A 25,676-nucleotide genomic window follows, 5' to 3' on the forward strand; every position below is an offset into this window, starting at 1 on the left:
AGGATGAAAATTTCCAATAGCATAATTTTTTGTAAGAAAATACAATATTTCTAAAAGTTATTTTTCTTCTCAGTATACATTGGTCACAAAATTAAAATATTTAAAAGATAGAAAATTTTTAAATAATTTTTAAAAGACTGTTACTTAGCGAAAAATGATCGTAGAATAAAACATGATATATTTAATAAGTAATTCTAACGTATACCCGATTTATCTGAACTCCTCGCAAGTTGAATCGATCCACTTTCTCGTATGGCGCTTATACTAGCCTATTTTAATATTTCAACGAAAGTCATGCACATGCACGCGTCGATGCACATTTACCTTATGCCTTACATTACATATATTTTTCTGCACTTTTACTATATATATATATATATATATATATATATAGTAAAAGTGCAGAAAATATATATATATATATATATATATATATATATATATATGTATAAATAAACAAGTTCTGTTATATATTTATGTGTATACATTTACTTATTATTTATTTGTTTTCACTTTGAACTATTAGAGGTAAAAGTAAAGTACTATCATGGAATCCATTTATTGAGTGGGATATTGATTTAAGAACGGTTTTCAGATAATTTTGTCCCAGCTTTTCTCTGAAATAAAAGCTCTAAACGCAAAATAAAGACACAGACCAGATGCTTTACTCTATGAACTAGCGAAGTGCACTTGAATTTTTTGATAACTTCCATTTGTTTACGAAAAAAGCTTGGACAAAGTTCCTATTTAATGTACAAGTGCAACAGAGATAGTACCGTTTATCCAGTTGAGTGCGAATAGAGAAACAAATGAAAACGCGTCTTAACGAACAACATTGTTGTGATACCGCGAGACCCATATCCATAGATTTAGCAAGAAGGAAATGAAATAGACGGGGTCATTAATCCCCACGTTGTAGTAACCAAACTTGTATGACGGTGATGAGAAACCCGGGTATATAAAACGAATAACCAGGATTGCATGTATATGCATTCACTGCTACGTTTGCAAGTGACTCATGTATATACAACCGGGACAACCATCATAAGAATTATTTGCAGCATCCGCATAAAAACCTGAGATTATAATATTATTATAATATACCAAGAAAAAAAATTATAATTCTCATAAATTATTTTCTTTAATAATAAACTTTTTTTTCTCTTAAAAAAAAAAAAAATCATTCTTTTTAATCCAAAGATTAAAGGAATTATAAAAAAGAAGATAATAAAATATTAAAAGTTACTTTTTAGAATAGAATGATAAGTGGGGAGATGATGATTTTTAGGGGACTGATAGGCTTTGATATGTCTTTAATACATCAGGATATAAATCTACACTGTGTTCATAATCTAGTTTCTAAAGGGTCACAGTGCGTATCGAGACAAAGACTACATTTTTGTGGATTACGGTAACATGTATTGTAATAGTATAATAGTATTGCAAAGGGTCGAATGCCAGTGAACCCTTTTTTTTACCGGCCGCAACCGAGGGGAGTTATTTTAGTCGAGATTCTAATAGCCGTGTGTTTATGAGAGAAGGCGTATAAACATAAATGTGAATAAGAAAAAAAAAAATTAAGTGCTCATGAAAATACAAAAATTAAAAAAAAAAAGAAATTATGTTAAACGAATTATTGTTTTCGTGACATGAAATTTTTTAGAAATACACGAGGCAAAATAATCAATAGCTTATGCGACGTTTATAAACTACTCAACCGGTAATTAAGCAATTGGTCAAGTTGTGAAAGCAAAGCCTTTCATAACGCAAGTCCTACTTACAAGCGAATGTATACAACATTCTACTCTATTTTACTCGACTCTGAGATCGTGATACTGATCTCATGCTCTTGTTATGCTGGTCAAGAATATATTTATGCATATAGTGTTAATCAATTTATTAAAATTGTTCTACACAGAAAAAAAAAATTCTTAAAAAAAAATTTTTTCTAGTCCCAATGAATTCTTTTGCATTATGAGTTAAAAACAAAAATTTTCTAGGGGCGAAAAAAAATTTTCTTGAGCTTTGTTGGGTACTTATTTCTTTTTTCTTACAATATATATCTTTTATCACAATCAATAACATTTTATATCAATGACTAGACCGTTATAAATATAAAAGTATATTTATTTTTAAACATATGGTAGACTCTTTAGTGTTAGCAAATTAATATAAAAAAAAAAATTAATGATGTGTGTTAAAGAAAATTAGAAAATAATGAAAAAATTTATAATCTATATCCCTTGAACAAACATTGACATTATGGTTTTTTTTTTTTTTTATTGTAGTAACGGAAATAATTTATCCCAATTTACGAAAAAAAACTGATGGGGGAGAAAAATGAGATCAAAATGGCTTATTAAAAGATTTATGAGCTTCAGGACATGTGCTAACAGCTTTATCTTGAGGTTAAATTATTATATACTAAACTCGTCCGAGGTCATTTCAATTTAATACGGGCAATTCTGACGAATCTATATAAAAGGATTATTTAAAAGGTTCACTGACAATTACACTTATAGTTCCGATCCTTTATCAATGTCAAAAGTGGATGCTGCTACAGTAAAAAATTTATACGCACCAATTTGCGCACTAGATTTATATATCATTTTATTATTCCACACATAAACTCTTATATATACCGGCGGCAGTATTTGTTATCGCGAGCAATAAAATACTTTTGACATTTTATTTTTATATCATTTGAATAGTGATTAAAAAAATTGATTTTTTTTTTTAATTTATTCAAAGTTTAATAGCTGTTACATTTTTTATAAATAACTAGCCGATCCTGTCCGCTTCGCAGGCAATAAAAATATATATATATAATTTTTCATCAAAAATATTGCCTTGCAAAACAATAAAATTTCTCAAGATTAAAATTACTATCAGATATTTTAAATAAAATATTTAGTACTTTGAAACAAAAAAATTTAATTTGACGATGATTATTATTATTATTACATCTAGCATTTTCAGTGCTTTTTAAAATATTAATTAGAAAAAAAAAATAAAATTATATCATGCAGATTCATATATATTATATTCTTTGGGCTTATTCAAAAAAAAGAACAATCGATAATCGATAAAATTTATTAAAATGAAATTTTAAAAAATATACTTTTTATCATCAAAATGATAATAATATATAGCTAAAAAACCTTCTTTGAAATACGCAGAATTTTGTAGCGTAAATTTAATCTCAAAATATTCAGTAGTTTTTACGTGATGCACGTTTAAAAAAAGGATCTATTATTTTTTAGATATAGAAGATTCTGTATTGATAATTAAAAAAAATAAAATTGAATTTTAAATTAAAAGTGTGGGTGACTGTGACAGAAATCTCTAAGCAGGTGGTCCTATTGATTCAAATGTATAGTATAAAATAAAAAAAAAAAGCAGAGAAAAAAAAAATAAAAAGATGCGATTGGAAGAGAACGAACGAGTTCGGAGCCGAACACAAGTAGGTCTCCCAGAAAATGAACTCGACTCAAGTTCCACATTTCCAAGGGCCCCGAGAAATAAAATCTCTTGATGGTATGGCCCTAGTCAGTCGATCAGTTAAACCGTTGTGCTGGACTCTTGTAGCAAGTCCCGACTTGTTTTTCTTAATGCACACCGACCGGTTCATCCAATACATCAAACCTTCTTTTTCACCGCTTCTCTTACAGCTTCCCATCATTACTTATAATATTATCTATAGCCACAAGCTTATTATTCATCAACATCATATATATATATATATATATATATATATAATATACATATTAAAATTACCTGAATGAACGGCCTCAGTTTCTTCGAATACTGATTCATCAACATCATCATCAAAATTATTTTCACAATCATTATCTGAATCATTACTACGAAATTTATTTTTTTCAATTGACGAATTTACTACAGGGCAATCAACCGACATATGTCTTATAACACTCGATGATTTAACATGTGCACTAGCACTTCTTACAACTTTTGTACTATGAGTTCGACGAATCAATAAATTACTAAACGAATTATTATTTTCATTGTTATTTTTATTTTTTATGCTATTATTATTATTGTTATTATTATAATTATTGTTATTATTAATATTATTGTTGTTATTATTATTATTAAGTCGATTTGGTCCTTGAATTTTTAAAAATTTATTTCTTGCTTCATCTTTTCTTTTAGTTGGTCGTTCAGTTTCACTAAATTCATCGTTTCGATTAATATCCAAGCACCCTATTGTATTGTTAAGACGGCTATTCTTTTTATCAATGTCTTTTCTACCTACAAAACGATTTTGAAACCTTTCTATAGTCTTCAACGAACGTGTCCTCTCGACCTTCTTTCTTTGAGTTGTATCTTCAATCGATTCCACTACAACTGGTGGTGTTTCAAACATCCGTGTAAGACTCTGTACTTTACCTCTTGTACCAGTACTAGTACTCGAACCCGTACCCGTACCAATAATACTTGTACTTGTTTCTGACCTTTTGTTTAACCCATCATTATTACTAAAGGTCCGGTTCAATATCGGAGGATTTTTAGTGCCACTTATTGGAAATGTATTGCACGCATATTTATCAGTATCTTGAGATAAACATTTTGTTATTTTAGGATGATAATTACGAGTGTCATTTTCCAGAGATACATAAAATGTTGACCGACGTTTTGGTAAATCATCTTTATCTTTATTGTCATTTCCAATCATTGTAACTTTTATATTTTCTTTTTTTTTAAATGAATACTAGTAAACACTACTTGAGAAAAATTATCTAAACCATTTACATTATCACCCTCTTAAGTGTCTCTTTTTTCTTCTTTACAAAGAAACACTAGGGTTTATTCAACGCCCTACTGATGACTCAATTCTCTTGTCTGCCCTAATACTCTGATGTCATCAAGTAAAAACTTTGAATCCTTGACAATTTAAAATAAACATATTATAAATAGTGTTTAGTATTTTTTTAATTGTTTATATTTAAATACCAATGATATAAATTATTAATCAAGGATAATAACTTTCTATAATTCACATCATGCCTTTAAATAGTTTTCTTTATAAAAAAATTTTTTGAATTGATAATTAATTTAAAAAAGTAATGATAATAATAATGATGACACGATTTTATAATTTGATATTTATGAACACGTGTTACACTTTATTTCACAAATTACTTTTAATTATAAATTCCATGAATTGGATTGAAATTAATTGAGCAGTTAATCGTATTTAATATTAAGGTATTTAGCACTCGAAAACACGATAGAATGTCATGGTGAATGTATTGAATGTTATAAGAGTTAAATAAACCGTTGGACTGTCGTTTCTGTCGTCCGCCAAGCTGGACGAACGCACGACTATCGCATATTCAACTTCTCTCAAATACCATCGGCACATATCTCTTACTTAGACAACATTCAGCGCCACTAGCGGTTATTATTTGAAACTACGTTAGTCTCCTCGTGGCATTGATGCTTACTTTTGCTTTGGAGTGCATTTGTAGTACACTATATATTCATCTGAACTTCCTTTAGATATATACCAGCTATATAAATTATATTAAATATATGTATACATGAGAGTTGATCCAATACAAACCAAGAGATTATCAAGATTCACGCTTCTTTGTCGTGTTTCACTACACACATGTGCTTTGCCGACTTAAACTTTTATTGATGACATTTAAATAAATATATGAGGTAAAAGACCCCAGACCCAATCTAATGGTTTTTTTTTTGTTTTTTTCAAATTTTTACCGCAAATTCTCTAAAAAAACCCTAAAATAACTCTAAAACACAAATCTAATCAAAATAATATAAAAATGATCGGTAGAGTTCCATAGGAACAGGAACAATTTAAGAAGATAAAACTAAAACATATGTGAACCATTTGTATGAAATTTTGAATAAAGATGTTTTAAAACGGAAAATTTCTAAACCCGATCAAGAGCAATGCTCTAGATGTCTGGTTAATTAATGATATTAATACCCTCTTGCGAATTATGTCAAATGATGCGTGATACTTTATATTATTGTTTAGTTAAGTTATGTACTTCCCCCGCATATATAGATACCATGCCCATCCCTACAAATATTTTTGTTAATTGAAATTTTTTATAAAATATATTATGTAACTCATATACTTGGAACTCTAGAAATGGGTTTGCTATTGGGATTACTATTAATAAATAAATTAAAATGACCTAATAAAGTATTTTTTAGTTTATTATAAATTTAAACTGAGCGACTGTTTTCAAAATTCCGCTCAACCGACTATTTTTTACTTTAACTGAACTTTTATTCTAATATTTGAAAAGCTTATTTTATGAATTATTCTCCAAATCAATAAACTCATGAAAGTTTAATTGATATTGTTTTTGAGAAAGTAAGGTAGAGAGGTACCGTTTTTGGCCACTTTTGGGCCAGTTTTCGACACTTGAAAAATTTAAATAAAATAATTTGTAAAATACACAATGACATCATTTATTTTTAAAAATGTATTCAGAGATACTTTTATCCCACTATTAAAATGGAAATTTCTTTTTATACTTTTTCATTGATTGAAATAAAGTATTAAATGTGCAAAAATGGAGCAGTGACCACAAATGGTACTTCTACCCTATAGGGCCATTGCCATCACAACTTTAAGTGAGCGACTATGAGTGTATTAAACTGTCTTTATTTTAAACATCAATAATAATTAATAAAAAATATCAATTACATACAGATTTGTTAACAACAAACACACTATAGGTACTATCATGTCAAAGTAATGCTTATCAAAAGTCATTTTTAATAACAAGTATTCATTTATAAAACTCGATACCGACAAAAATAATAAGTAGCAAAATTGTATGAATGGCCAAGATACCCATACAATGTCGCCGTTAATGGAAAAAATGCTGTAGATCGGCCGATGTCTGACTGCCGTCAATCGGCCAAGCATTGGCAATTAGTAATGGCCCAAGCATGGTTAATTACCAGCAGCCGTTTAATATTTTAAACGACACTGCCGATGGCTGGCCAATGAATGACAACTTATGACTGGCCGATTATCGTTTCACAACGTTGGGGTACTGTTAGTGAATCAGTGGTCCATGACTTTGTCAAATAAAAAAATCTACTAATCAATTATTAATTATACAAATAACTTATTATTATAGTTTTCTTTAATTAATAATTTTTTTTTTATTTAAATTAATTTTTAATCAATAATATATTTTAATTTTCCGATTAAAGTTATTTACAACTAGCAATTAAAATATTTTTTAGTTCGTTATTATTTGCAAACAACCGCAATTTTATAACTTTATTTATAAAAATTAATTTAATAAAAAAATAATACATACATTTTTATAATAAATGTCATTTTTAATACTGGTGGTTGAGCAAGATAATTCAACTGGGTTCTTGATAAATAATCAATTTAATTTAATAAGTTTTATTTTAAAAAATTATGTAATTATAATAAAATAGTACGGAATTCTTCTTTTTTTTTCTAAATAATCGAAAATTTTAATTAAATTGCTCTTTATATTTTATAAAATCGAGTGGTTGTAGTAGAATAAATATCTAGATCATTCAAAAGTGTCAGTTCAACATTAGCAGTTTCGTCCAGTCGCCATCGTTCGGACCCAGTAATCAGAAGGATGGCAGTTCGCGCCCAGAGCCCAGCAGAATTTTCACCGAGTTTTTTTCACATCATTTACCCCACTTAAATAGTTTAAACGTTAATGATCATGAATTCTATTAGGTTAATAAAAAAAAACTTTTTTAAATTAAATTCATTTGCATGCTTGGCTGATCGCCGGCTGCCATTAACCGGCTGATAATCGGGCGCCATTAATGGGCCGGGGTTATCATTTGTATATTCAGCCGTTCATGGACCATTAGAAATTGTCAATGACCGGCCGTTAATCATCATACTTCGCCCGGCGATGGGCCATCCAAGGGCCGGTTTCCAAACTTTGTATGGGATACTTCTTTTTTATTAAATGCCTCTAAATAGTTTGGCTTAGAGTCAATATTATTATTATTGTCATACTTATTTTTACAGTTTTTCATATTTATTTAATTAAGTATAAATAAATAATCAACTATCAAGACTATTCTCGAAATTGAAATTGTATTCTAATATTTAAAAGTAAAAAAAAATGATTTCTTATTTCATTTAGCAATTTATATTGACTGTTTTAATCTCACTCCGATAAAAAGTAAGCGGATAATGGGTCTGTTACCTTAAATTTTAAATTTTAATTAAAATTTATAAAAAATCCATTCCCGTTTATATTTGCGTGATTATACTTTTTATCCTCATCTATGTATACATAGATTGTATACAATACGGGCAATATTAATTTTGTTAAAAACTTTTAAAATGAATTTATATACACGCGTTCCTATACATATATTTGAAATTTAAGTATTATTTTTTCCAAATACAAGTAACGAAATTTAAAATTAAAAATTCTTCAAACAGATTTATGTTTGTAAAATATTCCAAGAATATCCTCGGCAGTTTCTTAAGAAAAGGCAGCAGCAAATATATAGAGTGAAAAAGAAAAAATAAAAGTTTGCGACACAGATGAAACGCAAAATTGATTTCAGATGCACATAAATATTATAGCTCTTAGAAAGCTGGGAAAAAAAAGACCATAAAACCAAAAAAAAAAAAAATTTCTTCTCGGTTGTCTAGACTGTAACACAACAATATTCATACTGTGAATATCATTAGAATATTGGCATGAGAATCACTGAGACGTGTCGCAGCATAAGTTGAAGGTGCTCCATTCTAAGTATCCGGATGTCTTCTCACGATACACGAGAGTACGAGACACACCTATTACGTTTGTATTTAGCCTTTAGTTTTGTTTAAATAGTAGTACAGTAGGTATATAAGAAATAAACAAAGTAAATACAAAAGTAAACTGAATAACCGGTGTATCTGCAATTTACGCACGTGGTTCAATACTAACATACATGATTATATGTATTACTATATAGACAGGAAATAACGGCCCGTTATATTCATTTAGCAACAGCTATATTTCCGGAGCTCTTTGGAACACTAACTCTTTTAATAATTTACACTTTGGGTGGCGTATCCGAAAAAATGTTTTTTTTTTTTTTTTTTTCTAACACCATTTATCATTTTTATAAATACATAACAACTGTTCTATTTATAATTATTTCTATGTATACGTAGTAATAGACAAAAAAATAGGGGAGAGAATGAAAGACGTGATGAACACGTGAGAATATTTTTTAAAAATAGTTGAATTATGAATGAGAAGAGTAGTTTTAAAGAAAAGAATATATAGTAAAGAAAAGCGAATTCGTGACATGGGCTAAGGACTAAAGAAATGAGAGTTTAAAGAGAAGAAAAGACTACGGGTGTTTGTACGCGACGCAAATTCAAAAAAAAATATAAAAAGAAGAGAAAAAGAGAAGGAAAGAGAAAGGCTAAGATAAAGAGAGGGTACAAAGGGAAAGGGAGAAATACGTGACTGTGCAACCACGACAAGGAGTAGTAGACATGCTCGGCTCCAAACGAGTTCCATGATGTTTAATTCGTCCAAGATTTTAAGTTTTAAAAGACCTTAAGACAAGTTGATTAAAGAATTTCATCAAAGGAGTAGAGAAAAATAATAAATTATTTAATTATTGTTTACAGATAAGAAATAATCGAATAATACAGTCAAACAATGGATTATCGTGTTAAAGTACGATAAACCTTTTGTTTCAAGTTTTTTTTTCTCGTTTAATTTAATAGTTTGAAGTAGAAAGCCGTTGGAGAAGGGAATTTCTTACGAGGTCGTATTTCTCTTGGTTCTCACCTCTTGCAACGAAAATACGTGGGAAAGAACACGCGATTGGTTAACTGGAGAGTGCCCGCAATCTATATTTTACTCTAATGGTCAACAATCATAATTCATTAATTGTTTTATTTCAATACTTTTTTTTATTACAATTCAACGATTCGTTGTTGAAATAAAATAATTAATAATTATCGATAGACTTATATTTATTTATATTTGGTCATGTATGAAATAAAAAACAATGATTTAGACGGTCAATGATCTTAAGCATTAAAGAAAAGTAAGGGACAAACCTTATATGATGGTCCCACCACCTTGTTAGGGAGCTAAAGAGCTTCCATTAATGGAAGTGTTTGTACGTTAACAGAATACCTTAATATATTTTTTTATTCAATCAATCAAATTTTTTAATGTTTTAAACATGACTGCATTCGATGGATCCAAATCTGCAGGACATGATGATATTATTAAAAAGAGTTTAACCGATTTTTAATTTGCGGTTTCATTCCTTTTTTTATTTAAATTAGTAAATAGGTTTTTAGTAAATAAGTAATTCAAGTATTGAATATTAATATCCCCATTTTTACTATTCTTATTATTATTAAAATTATAATGATAATAAAAATAATAATAATTATTATTATATAATCACTGTATTCAATCTTAATTTCAAACTGATGTCAATTAAAAATAAAATTTCTTTTTATGAAGTCAAAATATTCTACTCTCTTAAGATGAATCAGTGAAAAATCCTTGAAATCAGTAAATATTCACTGCAAATCAGTCCCAAGTATATCACTGATTGAATTAGTGATATATTTAGAACTATTTATGCACTAAATATTCACTGATTGGCGTATTTTTAAATGGTTCATTTTAAGAGAATATAGCTTTAAACTGTATTGTATATTTACTAATCGTTGATAATAGAAAAAGTGATAAACCTATTATAAAATGTCTACATTATCGACAGTCCATATAATATCAACCGTTGGAATGCGTTTATTTTACTACCCTGATAGCCACCCTGATAACACGAGTTGATCGTGAAAAGGTTGGTCATTCATTAGTTTCCGACCATCTTGACGACAAGTTATCGACAACTTCAGCTTTTGCAACTTTTGGCTACAAGTTACCGCCAACTTTCTGAGAAAGTGACCGTCAACTTTTTGGATTTACAACTTTTGCCACCAACTTTCTCAGAAAATGTCTATCAACTATTGGAGGTATCAACTATTGGCGGCCAACTTGGTGTCCAGTTGCGGCTGCAAGTTTCTCGTCAGTTTCTCGCCAACTTGACTATCAGGGCACCTTAACCGTAAGTTAACTACGAGCTACTGCCGTATTATAAAGATAACTTAAGAGAATGAAACACATGATTTTCAAATGAACCATTTTCATAGATAAAGGTCCAAATAATTAAATAAAATATGTCATTCGATGCGTAAAGTTATTATTTATCGAATGAAATGCTTCCGGTTCGGAAATTTCAGTTTATACGTGAGAATTTGAAATTTCCATTTGCTAATGTAAGTGCAATAAGGACCGTTTCGTTTGTTCACACGTGTGTGAGAAAGAGAATAGATGGCAAACCCTCTTAAAGGAAAGTCGCGTTACTAAAACCAAAAGGGCGTATCTCAAAATATACGCCCTTTTGGTTCTGCAGAACCAAAAGGGCGTATAAAATTTTTTTTTTTTGCTCCAATCAATGTAAAAATATTGAAAACATTAAAATCTATGGAAAAAACGAAAAAAAAAATTTTTTTGTTTTATGCCCTTTTGGTTTTAAGCAAAAAATTTTTTAAAGTCATAAGGGCGTATCCTATTTTTTCGGTTTATTATTAATTATAGGTCAGAGTACGAAAAAAAATTGCAAGGGTAATAAGAATTATCACTCCACAACTTAATTTATCTGAACAAATATTTATTTGAATAAAAAACCAAATTTCTTTATTTAATTTTGATCGAATCTTAAGTTTGTCACAATTTTTTTAATTCAACAATTAATGTAAAAAATATGTATAATTCGGGAACGAAAAAATTCTAAATTCTATGAGTGCTGTGAAATTAAATTTAATCAAATTAAAAAAATGCACATTTAAATTGTTCAATTTTTCAAAGGTGCATTTTTTCATTTTTCAATCAAAGTTTCATTTTCTGTTTCCTGTTTTTTTTTTCTTTTTATTTTCAAAAATCAATTACCGTTGTTCTTGAGAATTGTTATGGTTCTAGAATACCAATATATCAAAGCAAGTTCAATGACCTAAATCATTTTTGTGCATCAGGCACCGTCCCACAAAAATATTATCAATATTATTAAAGATTAATTTTCAGCGATGGTAATAGTTTATAAATTTTTTTATTATTGTCAAGTTATGTTCTAAAAAAAATAAAAAAAATTTTTTTCATACTCTTAGGTACAGATGATTCTGACGATGGAGATGGTATAGGACTAATACCCTGATGAATTTATTTTTTCTCTATTTTTTATTTGTTTTTTCACTTAAATAAATATTCGTTCATATAAATTAAATTGTGGAGTGATAATTTTTATTACGCTGGCAATTTTTTTTCTTACTCTTACCTATAATTGATAATAAATCGAAAAAACAGGATACGCCCTTATGATTTTAAAAAAATTTTTTCTTAAAACCAAAAAGGCGTAAATCAAAAAAAAAAAATTCTTTCGTTTTTTCAATAGATTCTAATGTTGTCAACATTTTTACATTGATTGAAGCAAAAAAGTTTTTTTATACGCCCTTTTGGTTCTGCAGAACCAAAAGGGCGTATATTTTGAGATAAGCCCTTATGGTTTTAGTAACGCGAAGTGTTGGAGAGCAAGCAGTTACCTTTAAGTTGACAGTAAATTGCCTGTAAACTTGAATTCAATTTGGCTACAAGTGTTACTGTCAGACAATGACGTTGAGTTGATTGAAAGTTTCACTTCAAATTGACGGCAAGTTCTTCTGTCAAATTGCATTCAGATGACGGCAGTAGATTTTCATCAACTTGCACGCAAGTAGTATTCAGCCAAGACTTGCCAGAAACTTGTCGTTAAGTTAGCCGTAGATGCTTCACTGCAGAGCTTGCTAAGCAATTATATTTAGAGTGTGGCTTTCAGAGTATTGCTTTGCCCTGATAGCCACCTCAACCACAAGTTAACTTCAAGCTCCCCGATAGCCAAGTTGGCCGCAACTTGTCGACAACCTACTGCCGCAATCTGTCGCCAAGTTGGCCGCAAAAGCTGGCATTTCCATAAGTTGACGGCAACTTTCCGAGAAACTTGTCGACAAAATGACTACAAGTTTCTCAGGAAGTTGACGACAAGTTGCAGCAGTTAATTGTCGCTAAGTTTCTGAGAAAGTTGGTAACAACTTGTAGTCAATAGTTACAAAGGCTGAAGTTGTCGTCAAGTAATTGACACTAACTTTCTGACCAGAAAATCTTGTTATCAGAGTCATCTGCAACTTGACGACAACATGCAACTAAAACTTGTCGATGTGCGCAAAAGTTGATGGCAACTTGACGGAAACTTTCTATATCAAGTTGTCTTCATATTGTAACTACAGATTGCCGCCAACTTTCTAGCAAAGTTAAAGTCAACTTGTATTTATTCAATATTTTTGGTTATTTGGGTATATCAAAAAGTAAAAATACAATAGAAACCCTAATAGCCACCTTGACAACAAAAGTCCCTTACCAGAAAGTAAGTTGCCATCAACTTGACGGTAACTCTACATTTTGTAAGTGTTGACTACAAGTTGGTTTCAACTTTCCCAAAAAATTAGCATCAATCTACTGCCGTAACGTGGCTATGAGGGCAAGTCGACAAAAAGCAAATGTAAATTTACTACCACAATTTGACGAGAAGATGACTCAAAAGATTTGACGTGCTAGTTAAATGATGCCAATTTGCGGTCAATCTGAGTGTAACTTTCGTTCTTAAATTATTTTTTAAGCAACTTAATGGAAAATTTCTGTGTTGATTTGCCTTCTGATTGCGGTAGTAGACTTACACCAATTTGCTGTCAAAATTGAGCTCACTTGTATCCAAGAGCTCGATAGCCTGATGTTGATGTAAACTTGGCGGCAAATTGAAAAAAACTTTTACTGAACGAACTTAATGGCTACCTGGGATACGAATTGAATAAAATAATTCACACGTTCCAAAACATATAGTACATCTATACATGAAAATTAATGTTTGTTTAATTTTTTTATATCCTGTTTTCATATTTCTATCGTTTTCTATGACTATGAGATACGATAAACAATGATCAATTATAAAGTCATATATCCTTTCACATTAAAATCATATTGTGCGTCACTATAAGATTTTTCTTTTTCTTCTTGTGAACATACTATTTATTCCGATGCGTGGGGTGTCGCACATTTATAAGATATAGGTCTTCGTGGGTGTATTTAGTATAGAAAGTGTTAATTATAATTAAATATTTATATTTTTATCGAAACTGCAATAAGCTTACCTCGCCCATTCGTTAAACTCACACTACATTGAGAGTAATCACGTGGCAATGATTTAACTTTAAACTTACCTGTAACAAAAATAAAAAAATTAAATTAAATTATTATTTGAATTTAAAATAGTATTATAATTTATTGCGTACTAACGAATGTAATAAATGATACAAAAATTTTATTCACACAAACACGTTTCTCGTATTGTAGTTTTTTTGTCAAAGGGACAATAATTTTTTGCGACATCATCGTATAAATTTAATGGGTTCGCTGACCATATCTGAGAACACGCGCTCTAATTCCCCTCTACTCTGTACGGTGTTTGAGAGCTCTGTACAGGACCATCATCAAATTTATCTGACAAAGAGCTTACTACATGTATCAACCTTTGTTCTAAACTATCGAAAATAAATTAATATACTCCATTAATTATTGACACAATTTTTAAAATTATAAAATTGAACCTCAACTACATTTATTTCACATTATATTGCAATCAAATAATTAAATTAATTTTTATAATACAATTTCTATATGATAATTACTGAAGTACTTCTAATTAATTCACTATAGCAAATACTGTATAAATTAAATTAAATTATAATGTTCTAAGTTAAGAGAAATTTTTATATCCGATATTCTCATTAAAATTAATGTACTTCGTACATTAAAATATTACATAACAACTTATTTAAAAAAAAATATAGTATATATAAGTACTCCATGAAATTGCATAATAACTTGTATTTGCTACAATTCAAACAATGTCTAGATAATTATAATTGTCAGTTATTTCAATTACTTGTTTTGGCATCAATCGACCGACTTGACCACTCAAGAAAATGGATTAACGCCGTGTTGAACTACTTAATGGCCAACATTTGCGTGCAAACTAGTAAATATATATCTAAGTACCGATACATAACGGATTTGCGTATACTTATTTGGTTGTCAACGTAAGTGACGAACTCTACAAATTACTGTTAATAACCTTAGTTATAATATTAGTTTTGTTACTGTTTATTTCAAAATTGAACAATTAAATAGTGTATTGTGTGAAACGAAAAAGGATCTCAGACCAGCGTGAAGATAACTCCTCGAACCGTAGGGCTGACATCGACCACACTCTGAAATCGTGTTCCATCCTGTGCCAGAGACTATATTTTTCATGATTACCTGGATTGGAACTTAAAGTTTCAGTGTCAGCAGCCAAAAACAAGTTAATTTAAGACCAATGGTGTGATAAATAGCGTAAACGTAAATTGTCACTTGTAATTTATGATTAAACCGAAAATATTAAATACTACACTAATGTAAAAAATTAAATTAACAGAAAAATTTTTCTTGCGCTATTTCTTATGATTGCGCAATAATCGTAAATCTAAAAAAATTTTGATCAAAAGATCTTAGAACTAGAGATTTCAAGCTTTAAAATGCTTTTTTAAAAATCTCGACACAATTAGTTTTCATAAAGTTACAGATTTTCAAAAATCAATAAAAAATTTTTAAAATTTTTTCGTTCCTCTATTTTTTTGCATTAGTATATTTATTGTTTACATTAATTATTATAAAACTTAATCAGCAAATCAGAACTGTCATTTACGTAAATAAGTGACAGTTCTGACAACGATCAGAGTTTAAATTACGAATGTCTTCAGTCAGCGGGTAGACATTAATTGTTTATTCTCAAGGGCCAAAACACATTTGTTGCTGCCCGCTGACTGAAGACATTCGCAATTTACGTGTTTGCTTATATTTTTTTCACGGCATATTGGACTGAAATTAGCTCATTTCAATTGGCTGTAGAGACACTGAAACTAAGTCGCGTTGGTATCATAAAATAGTACATTACACACCTAGATGTGTAATGCACCATTAATTACGAATTCCCTCCCCAAGCAGAAGGTGAGGGTGGCCAACACGCGGATCGGAACGTCCTACTCTCCGCCCTGAATGTGTAATATACTATTTTTGACCGGATTTGTATCTGAAAGTTTAAATTTTTGACTCTGTTTATGGAAAGAATACCACATGTTTTCTCATAAAAGAAAAAAACAATTTTCTTCTTCCTATAAACGGAGCAGAAATTTAAACTTCTGGCGCAGATATGATGAAAAATATGAATTTTATTAGGATGAACAATAATTAGAAAGTTTCTTGAATTTTTTATATTTTTAGCTATCCTTTAAATTTTTGTATTTTCAAGTAAAATATTTCAGGAGATAATTTATTTAACACAGGGCTTGTGGCACCTTATAAGTAGTATCGGTTGCCGAAGCAATAAAAAATATTTGAAATAAAGAAACACTAGATTTTTTAAATACTTTAAGAATTTTTAAAATTCTTGAGCAACCTAATAAGTTTAAGTTTTAAAGCTCAAACTTGGAGTATAAAATTTTTATGTAACTTGTGATAAACAATACAAATTTTTTTTACAAGAACTAACAAAAATTCAGATTTTTCGAACCATTTAAAATCTTTCGAATTTTTTAATTTGTTCTAAAATGTGATTTGAATTTCGAATCATATATTGATATTTGATAGACACGAATAATTTGTGATCTATTTTTTTACACCTCCCTAATATATAAAATATACATATTGTAGGTAGAAAACTTACGATGTTTATTATGAGATGTGTTTTTAACGTATTTATTTTTCATATTCAATAAATTAATTCTTTTTATTAACCTTCACTATATTTATAAAATTGATTGTGATATTTAAATGCAAAGAAATAACCGTTTATTAGCAGTGATGATAAATAAACAACACATTCGTTTTTAGGATAATATACATGCATATATATAAAGTATAGTGATAAGTCGAGCTGCGGTGTCAGTAATGAACTGCTTGAAACTCGGCATTAAGTGGAGGTTGTATAAATGACATGAGTAAATATTAATGCCATTCCCATATAGTCACGTATGCGTATGCGGTACTTATATTAAGTTCGTGCCACAGTAGCTAAATGAATAAATGTATATATTTCGCCCTCATATGTTTCTGGCAATCCCCCACGCAAGGTGCAATCATCAAAGCGCGACTTTAAACTCATAAATATTATGGGTAACAATACTAGATATTATTGTATTATACTGCCGACACTTTAACTCCTAATTTTTTTTTCTTTTTTAAAGTTAAATATGTAAAAAAAAAAAAAAAAAAAAAAGAAAATATTGTCATCATTAAATTTTTATTCGTACACCCTCATGTGTATCATCGCGGCTGATTGCGTCATAATCGCGAAACCTGCCCAGAATAATTATTCGATTTCTGACACGTATGTGTAATTACTTTCATAACTTATATATATATATATATATATATATATATATATATATATATATTTATTTATTTATTTATTTATTCAATTATTACATGAAATTTTGTTAATTATCATAGCATAAAATAAACTAATTTATTTATTTAAAAAAAATTTTATTGTTTAAAATAAACACACGGAGAGAAAAAAAAATTGTATATTTTTAAGAAAAAATGATTGATTTAAGTATTTTGGTAAGTTAAATAGAGCCAAGCAATTATTTTTGTCAATCAAATAAAATAATATCTTTATTCAAGTATTTTATTTACTTGCTTAATATTAAGAAATAAATTTTATTTTGTTAAAAGAACACTACTAAACATGCATTCTTTTATCTAATGTTGTTCAGATTAGTTTTGTAACTTAACGAACATTTTTTTTATAAATAAATAATATTATCCTACCTAAGATTCGAACTTAGACCGATCACGCGAGACTTATGACGCTCAGCCACAGTGACTTATTGGAAATCATATTTTTAATGAACCTTTAAGTTATTCATCGATATTTGTCATCTTCAATATTAATTTCCACAACTAAATAATAAAATCTAAATATTTAATAGTTTATAGAAGTAGCTCTCGAAAAAATTAATATATTTTATATTTTTTGAGGGCAAAAATTTTTTTCTAACTTTAAATTATATCTTTCTTCAGTTCCTTTTTTTTACTTAACCAAATAATTGCTTCATTGAAGATTTTAATTGTAATAAATTTGAGAACGTATCAAATAAATTGTCGAAATATTTGGTCGCCTTAAGTATTTAATACTTCTATAAATGAATTGCTAAAGTGAAATAATAATTTTCTTAAAATAAGAATTATCAATTTAATTTTAGAAAAAAATTACTTATTTTGAGTATTTATGGAAAAAAAAAATAATTACTTGAATTTAGTTTTTTTTCTCTCAGTATAATAAAATGATTATTAATAATTAATGTACCTGATTCGGGTTCATCAGTATCAGCACCACGAAGACAAGAGTGAAAACTACGTGAGAGTCGTCGACCCCCTGGTGATGTCGCTTCGTTAGTCACAGCGGGATTCATATTTTAAAATTTACTATTGCACAATAATTAGTAAAGTAAATAACTCGACATTTTTATAGTATCACTATCACTACAACTCTATGTATACTTTTAGTTCACAGGTGATAACTTTTGAAGTGATCTTAAGTAATTTTATATCCCATAATTCTGTTACAAACAAACGAAATATAAAACGGAGATATCCTATTGTTGGTTGTCATTCGAAACCGAAAACCGGACGTAATAGAGTCTACTACCTGCTCATACTTCCGGTGAGTCTTTTCAGAGGCTTAAGTACCATGTCCTTTCGTAAAGATCAGGAAGACTGATTCGGATAAAAAAATCGGCTTGTTCATTTACATAATAAAAAATTATATTTTAGTATAATAATTTTAAATGTCATAAGAATTTAATAAACGTCATCATAATATATAAATACAGCAATTACTGATTAGCCTGGTGTTAATGACGTTAAACATGTATACTGATACTTTATATTATTGTATTATTTATTTGTTCTCAAGGCTATTCGACGAAATATTAATTGATATATCAGTAGAGTCGCGGCGTTTTCAGTCAGTGTAACACTACATCCGGTAAATAAATGTGACCACTCTGTCCAGTTCGTTTTAATAAATCTACTCATGTGGTGGGCGTTGCCTTATTTTTTTTTCTCTTCTCATAAACTCAGTCCTTACAAATTTATCTAGACTATACCATGTACATACTGGTGTGATATAGCACAACACTGTTGAGTTTTTAGTAGTTAAATGTATACATATTAAAGTGGCAAGAGAGCTGAACGGAAACACATATGAAGCAGCGGGGTTTCTTTCCCTCTTTTTATGTAATTTTTTTTCTTCTTTCCTTCTTTTTTTTCAGCTCTTTTTTACTGTTTACCACCTGGACTGTGAACATGCGGCAATGAAACAGGTGCAAAGCCCCATGTGTTTGAAGGGATGCCAATATGTATCTTATCTCACTAAACTCATTGATAATTCTCATATATTATTTATCATATTGCGGAAATACTCAACTCGTCGAGACTGCACGACGACACAACTCTATATGTACGTTCTTTGATATGATATATATATATATATATATAAATATATGTCTTTAAACTCAACAAGAGATTCTCTCTTTTAACATGTATGTCATATATTTAACGATACTCCGATTTAAATAAAATCCAATTGTCAGGCAAGAGAAAGAAAATAAGTATTTTTAAGTCTCTGAGTTTCTTTTGTTATTTATCGTTAAATATAATAACTTTATACAATTGAATTTTCTTTTGTGTACACGACTACAATACTCTTTACAAAATAACAACGAAAACTCGAAACATCAACTTATAAGCGAGTACTGTTGCACAAAACACCAAGGACACCGCGTCCAAACCGAGTATAACATACTCCGAAAAAAGTATAAATAATAAAATAAATAACATATGAGAATGTCATGATATTTTTTTAAATAATAATAATTTAAATCCACTTGTCTATCGATAATTATTTTTTTATCTATTTAAATAATCAATTATATCACTAAAATAAAACTACTATATCACTGATAATTTTTTTATCACAGATTATTGATTGCATTAAATAAGTAATTTATGTATTTAATTAAGTAAGTGAAAATATTTATTTACTTGTTTATTAATTATTATAAGAGCGCGCGTTAGTCCACTCATATCCAAGCAAAGTTAAAACTAGACTGTGAGACTTGTGGTTGGTGTATAAAACAAGTGGGGGAAACGTGTGTGGCCGAAGTGAACCGACCGAGCCGACGCATCGTATCGTTTATGCGCCTGTACTAACATATAAACCCACAGAATTATTACATATGTGTACGTATACGATATATTCGTTTAAAATACAATAGCGCGACGTCAAACGTCCTCTGTTATGACGGTTTATTGCACGATTGTAAATAAAAGCTTTCACTAATTACCATCCCTGACATATTTCATTTGAGAACAAACTTCTATGAACAATAGTACATACACTATATCTGAATATAATTGTTACTCTGATTATTGTCTATGTGTAGTGATGATAATGATATAGTCATACATGTAGGCTGTAGTATGTAATTTTTTAAAATTTTAAATCGGCATAATTTAGTTTTGTTCTAATTATCTGACCTATCTTTATGAATAAGTATTAAACAGACGCCCTAGTTATGAGTCTACATGCATATAAAATGTACGGTTATGGCGACCACTATTTTTAGAGCATCGTGTGCATCATGACGGTCCACTACGTTGTGTGCCATCGCTTAACACCATTTTTTTATGCTCGAATAATAAAAAATAAATAAAATAAAAAAAAACCATATTCAACGCTTGACATTGAATTATTTTAGTACTTTTACGTCGAATAAATTACAATTTTATCAGTTTATTTACGTATATTTTTTTGGAGTAAATGCACGGAGTAAACGAGTCTCGAAAATATTTTAATATTGGATATATTTAAGTAAAAAATATTAATTAGAATCAATAATTAAATTATTTTTGTTATTTATTATCAAGTTTATGGTAAAAATCACAGAATGGTAATTAATATTACACAGAAAAGAAATTATTTGGCTCAAAGCTATTTTTTTTGAGCCAAGCAACTTTTAAGGACATAGAATGAAAATCAAGATTTTCTTGAGGGAATTAAAAAATTCCTTAGATTTTAAATCTTGAACTAAGAAAAAAAATTTTTGATTCAATAAATCTTCAAAGATTGATTCAACAGTTGAGTTATTTAGTTAATTAATTTACATTTCTTGATTTAATAAGTACTGTTCCTTACTGTAAAATATTTATAACTTTAACCAAAAAATATAAATATTCAGTACAAGAAAGTTACAATTTTGAATAAAGTAATGCAATGTTTTGAATCAATCAAAAAGTAATAACTTGAATTAAAATACAAATCTCGAACCAAGAGTACTGCGGACTTAAGCCAAGTAAGTTTTCTCTTGGATTCACGCAGAGATTCTCCCACTCTTTTCTCACTACTCTATCTTTGTCGCTCCTACACAAGAAATGAAATAATGAAAATTTTGTCCTCGTTAAATGTTAAGTAGATGAAATTTAAAAAAAAAATAATAATTATTTCATAAATGTTGTTATACTTATTTGTAAGTTTAGCAAATATTTGGGCACATGTGTATTTTATTCATTATAAATTTAGCTATTTTAGGAATTTCCGAGTGAAACTTTATCAGTTTTTTTCTAATTTAATTAATTTCATAAAAGCTTAAAACGGTGAAAATTTGTAAAATTATGAAGAAAAAATAATAATAATAATTCAATAAATATAAGAATTGAATAACTTTTTTTTCAAAACTGCACTAATTGCATTTAAAACTATTACAAAGAATAAAAAAAACATCATTTGAATTAAAATTTTTAATAAATATTTATTATTTATTATAAATTAAAATAAAATATTCTTAAATTAAGAAAACTTGGTGGTTTACAAATGAAAGCAAAATTATTTTTATTATAAATATCGAACTCTTTCAAACTTTTAGTATTCAATAAAAAAATTTTTTTTAGCTTAGTCTTGAGTATACATAATATACTGAGAAAAAATTTCTTTTCGGACAATTAAATTGGTTTTGTTAAATTCTATTAAACTAAAAATTATTTGGGACAGCTAAATTTTATTTCATCAACATAATTTATCTTCTCATTTTTAACAAATGCATTTCATAATTTAATAGATTCTATTCGATTGACATTAATAATTATCTCTCTACATAATAAAATCATTTGGTAAAGTTAAGAAAATATTTATTTGATAGACAACTAAATTATTTTGTAGTGTCAACAAATTCAAATATTAAAGCAAAATATTATTATATTAACTCTAATAAATATTACTTAGACACAAAAAAAATCGGTCTATCAGTTGACCCTGCGGGCCAGCTCCAAAATTTCCCGCTGTTTTCGAGCTCCTTAAGCTCGAAAATACTGTTGTGCATACATTTTCGAGCTCTTTGAGCCTTTTGTAGTGTTTCTGGTAAGAAACTTATTTCAGAATTATTATATTACCAACTTAAAGCATTTATAGGGCGGGTTACCCGTTGAATATTGGCAGAGAGACGATAACCCTTTTTGGTAGTAATATAGGGGTATCCTGTATTACACTATGATATAAATGTTTCTTTGAACAATTTTTGTCAAAGTACAGAAAAAATACGTGTTAAGGAAATAAATTATTTTACTAAATATGAATTAATTTAATTGTTAAATAGATATTCTGTGATTTGAAAATAATATTTAATTATAATTAATAACTTATATACTCTAAGGCTCGCTAATATATTTCATTAATATACTTTATAAGCCCTACAGGTAGTCAATTTGATTTTATGCTTGCTACTTAACGCGTAATTATCTTTATTAAATATTTTATAGTTTCTAATAATTTATTTTGTTGGTGGAATATAAAAAATTTCATTGTCATAACTAAAATTTAGTTGTCAGAAGAAAATTTTTTTCTCAGTGTACTGAATAGCTTTAAGGAAAAGGATAAGTTTCTATTTCCAAATGCGTTTTTTTTTTTTTTCGTTTCAAAAAGAAAGTTTATTTTTAAAATTTGTCTTCATACATTCACAAGGATTCGCACGCAGGAGATCAGGGTTCCGAATCTCGGCCAAGTCATTTTTAAATATCGAAAATGACATCAACACTAATATACATGCCATAAATATTAACAATAGTCATAATAATAAGTTGAAAAACTACTAAAAATTTAATTGTATTTAATTCCATTCTAATATAAATGCTTGTATAGTACCGAGTAAATATTTGTTTAATCTTAGTAAAAATGTACTCCAACCAAGTATATTTTCTTAAAGTAAGTATCGAAATTTACTATAGTAAAACTTACTATATTGTATAGTAAATTTCACTAAATATATAGTCAAGTTTACTAATTTCACGGAGAAATTACTCTGGTTCAAAATACGGCGTGTCAAAGTAAAGCTGGTCCATGTTCGCCACCTGACGAAAATTGAAATAAACACATGCAAAAATTACTATGGTCATAGCAAAATTTACAATGATTATATCACAATTTACTGTAACCATTGTAAATTTTACTCTGGCCATAGTAATTGTTGCATGTTTATTTCAATCTCTGTCAGATGACCAACATGGTCTAGCTTTACTATGACAGCATTTTAAACAGGAATAATTTCTCCGTGTAAATTTAGTAATTTTAACTTATATTTTTAAGTAAACTACTCTTTTTTTTCTCCGTGAAATGGTATTTCGTACACGAAATTCAAAAGCGTTGTATAGTTTTTATGAGTTTTTTGTTTTTCATGTAGAAATATAACGACTCGAAAAATTGTTAACAATTAGTTCGAGTAAACAACCAAAAGAAAATTTTTTTGATAGACGTTGTTGACTCAACATTTTCTTTTCTTTTGTATTTAAAAGGTTTCGATAAAAAAAGAAAAAAAAAACGGAAATATAAATTGTCCAGAATTATTTCCTAGAGTTGTCTATTAGTATAAATGTAAAATTTATTATATATATGAAAAAAAGGAAAATAGTATGTATTATTAAATTATTATATGTATTATATATGCACATATATATTGCAGAAAAATGAGGTGTATAATATATTTTGCATGTCGTGATAATAGTTGTTAGATAATTCTTTTAGTCATTGGCATAAAAAGACCAAGCAAATGCTTACCTTTACTACTGTCCTCATTCTCGGGCGGGGGAAACCCCCGGGGTAAAGATAAAGACTTTAACTCACCTGAAACAAAATGAAATAAAAATTAATAAATATCCAAATGAAATCTGATTTAAGTAAAAATAAAAAAAAATGAAAATGAAATAAACTTAATGGTAAATTTAAAATTAATATATTTGTTCATGGTTAGTAAACTTTGCGAATAGATGCGAGAAGTAAACACTATAGATTTGATGCAACGGGTTCTGTTATACATAATTATGCAACTGTACACGCGTCTATCTAACAAATCAAGTTAGGTTAGTAATGCTTGTTACACTGATGAGCTGAAGAGCAACAACACGCACTAAACGTATACAGACCGTATCTTAAAGCTATTGTTTGTTCTTGTAACAAGAATTAGCGACAAAAAAAATTGTAGAAAAAACGAGACAAAAAAATTTATTTCACGGTACTTTTCATCTCTTTATGTAGAAACATCTACAGTAATTCTTTAAACAGTTCTGTTGAATGTTTAAAAGAAAAAAAAAGGTTTTTTTTTTTTCATATTAATAGAAACTTATAAGCAGGTATATATTCTAATTATTGACACTGTTATATTGTGTAATTTATTAACCATATTCGATTAAAAAAATTATAGATACTTTTTTTTACGCGTTCTCTTATTCACGGCTTTTAATTATTTAATCAATCATTTTTATTATCAATTTTTTAGAATTTTACATAAAAACATTATTAGCTTAAAAATGTGTTAAAAATTGTTAAGCACATGGAATAAAAATCTAACTTTTGAACATTTCTCCGATTGATAAATTAAAATTCTTAAGAATAGTAAGAACAGTCCAAGAAAATCAGTCTCTTGTCTCTTATTTTAAATACCCCCATTAGACTGTTCAAACCATGAGAATAAAGAGACCTCTAATCGTTGTCATTGTTTTATAGTTAAAATTGTGAACATAATACTTCTGAAGTATGTCAGCCTAAAGGATAGCAGGCAAGACTTATGATTCAAAGTACGCGAGTTTGATCCCATCTAAAGTTAGTGTTTTTTAAAAATTAAATTGGAAGGTCAAAATGATGAGAAGCATACACTATTTTTTTAATTTAAAAAATAAAGTACACGGAGAGAAAATTATGGTAACTGTTCCTAGTACGTTTATGAAATATCATCACATACCGTTATGGTAATGATTACTTGGGATTATGGGATATAGACCCATACTTTTTGGGAAGGTTTCCATAAATATGGTAACAATTCCTATCATTATGGTAACAGTTCCCATATCGCATGTGAAAGAATCATGGTAATGATTACCATACTC

At 28.5% G+C, this 25,676-nt stretch overlaps 1 protein-coding gene across 8 annotated transcripts in view; it reads right to left on the bottom strand.

Moving 5' to 3' along the window:
- Window positions 1–25,676, bottom strand: part of LOC103575801 (ras GTPase-activating protein raskol) — a 76,763-nt gene that overhangs the window by 19,796 nt on the left and 31,291 nt on the right. For 5 of the 8 annotated variants that reach the window (XM_053740902.1, XM_053740899.1, XM_053740900.1 and 2 more), the window contains one exon: window positions 24,352–24,417. The exons of 1 other annotated variant lie outside the window; for it this stretch is intronic. In XM_053740902.1, the coding sequence (XP_053596877.1) occupies window positions 24,352–24,417 (66 nt within the window). Of the gene's footprint in view, window positions 1–3,777; window positions 5,347–18,552; window positions 20,344–24,351; window positions 24,418–25,676 lie in introns of those variants that run through there. 2 more of the 8 variants (XM_053740905.1, XM_053740897.1) reach the window with 2 other exon arrangements.

This window comes from Microplitis demolitor, chromosome 7 (genome assembly GCF_026212275.2).
Source record: "Microplitis demolitor isolate Queensland-Clemson2020A chromosome 7, iyMicDemo2.1a, whole genome shotgun sequence".
NCBI classification, from domain to species: Eukaryota; Metazoa; Arthropoda; class Insecta; order Hymenoptera; family Braconidae; genus Microplitis; species Microplitis demolitor.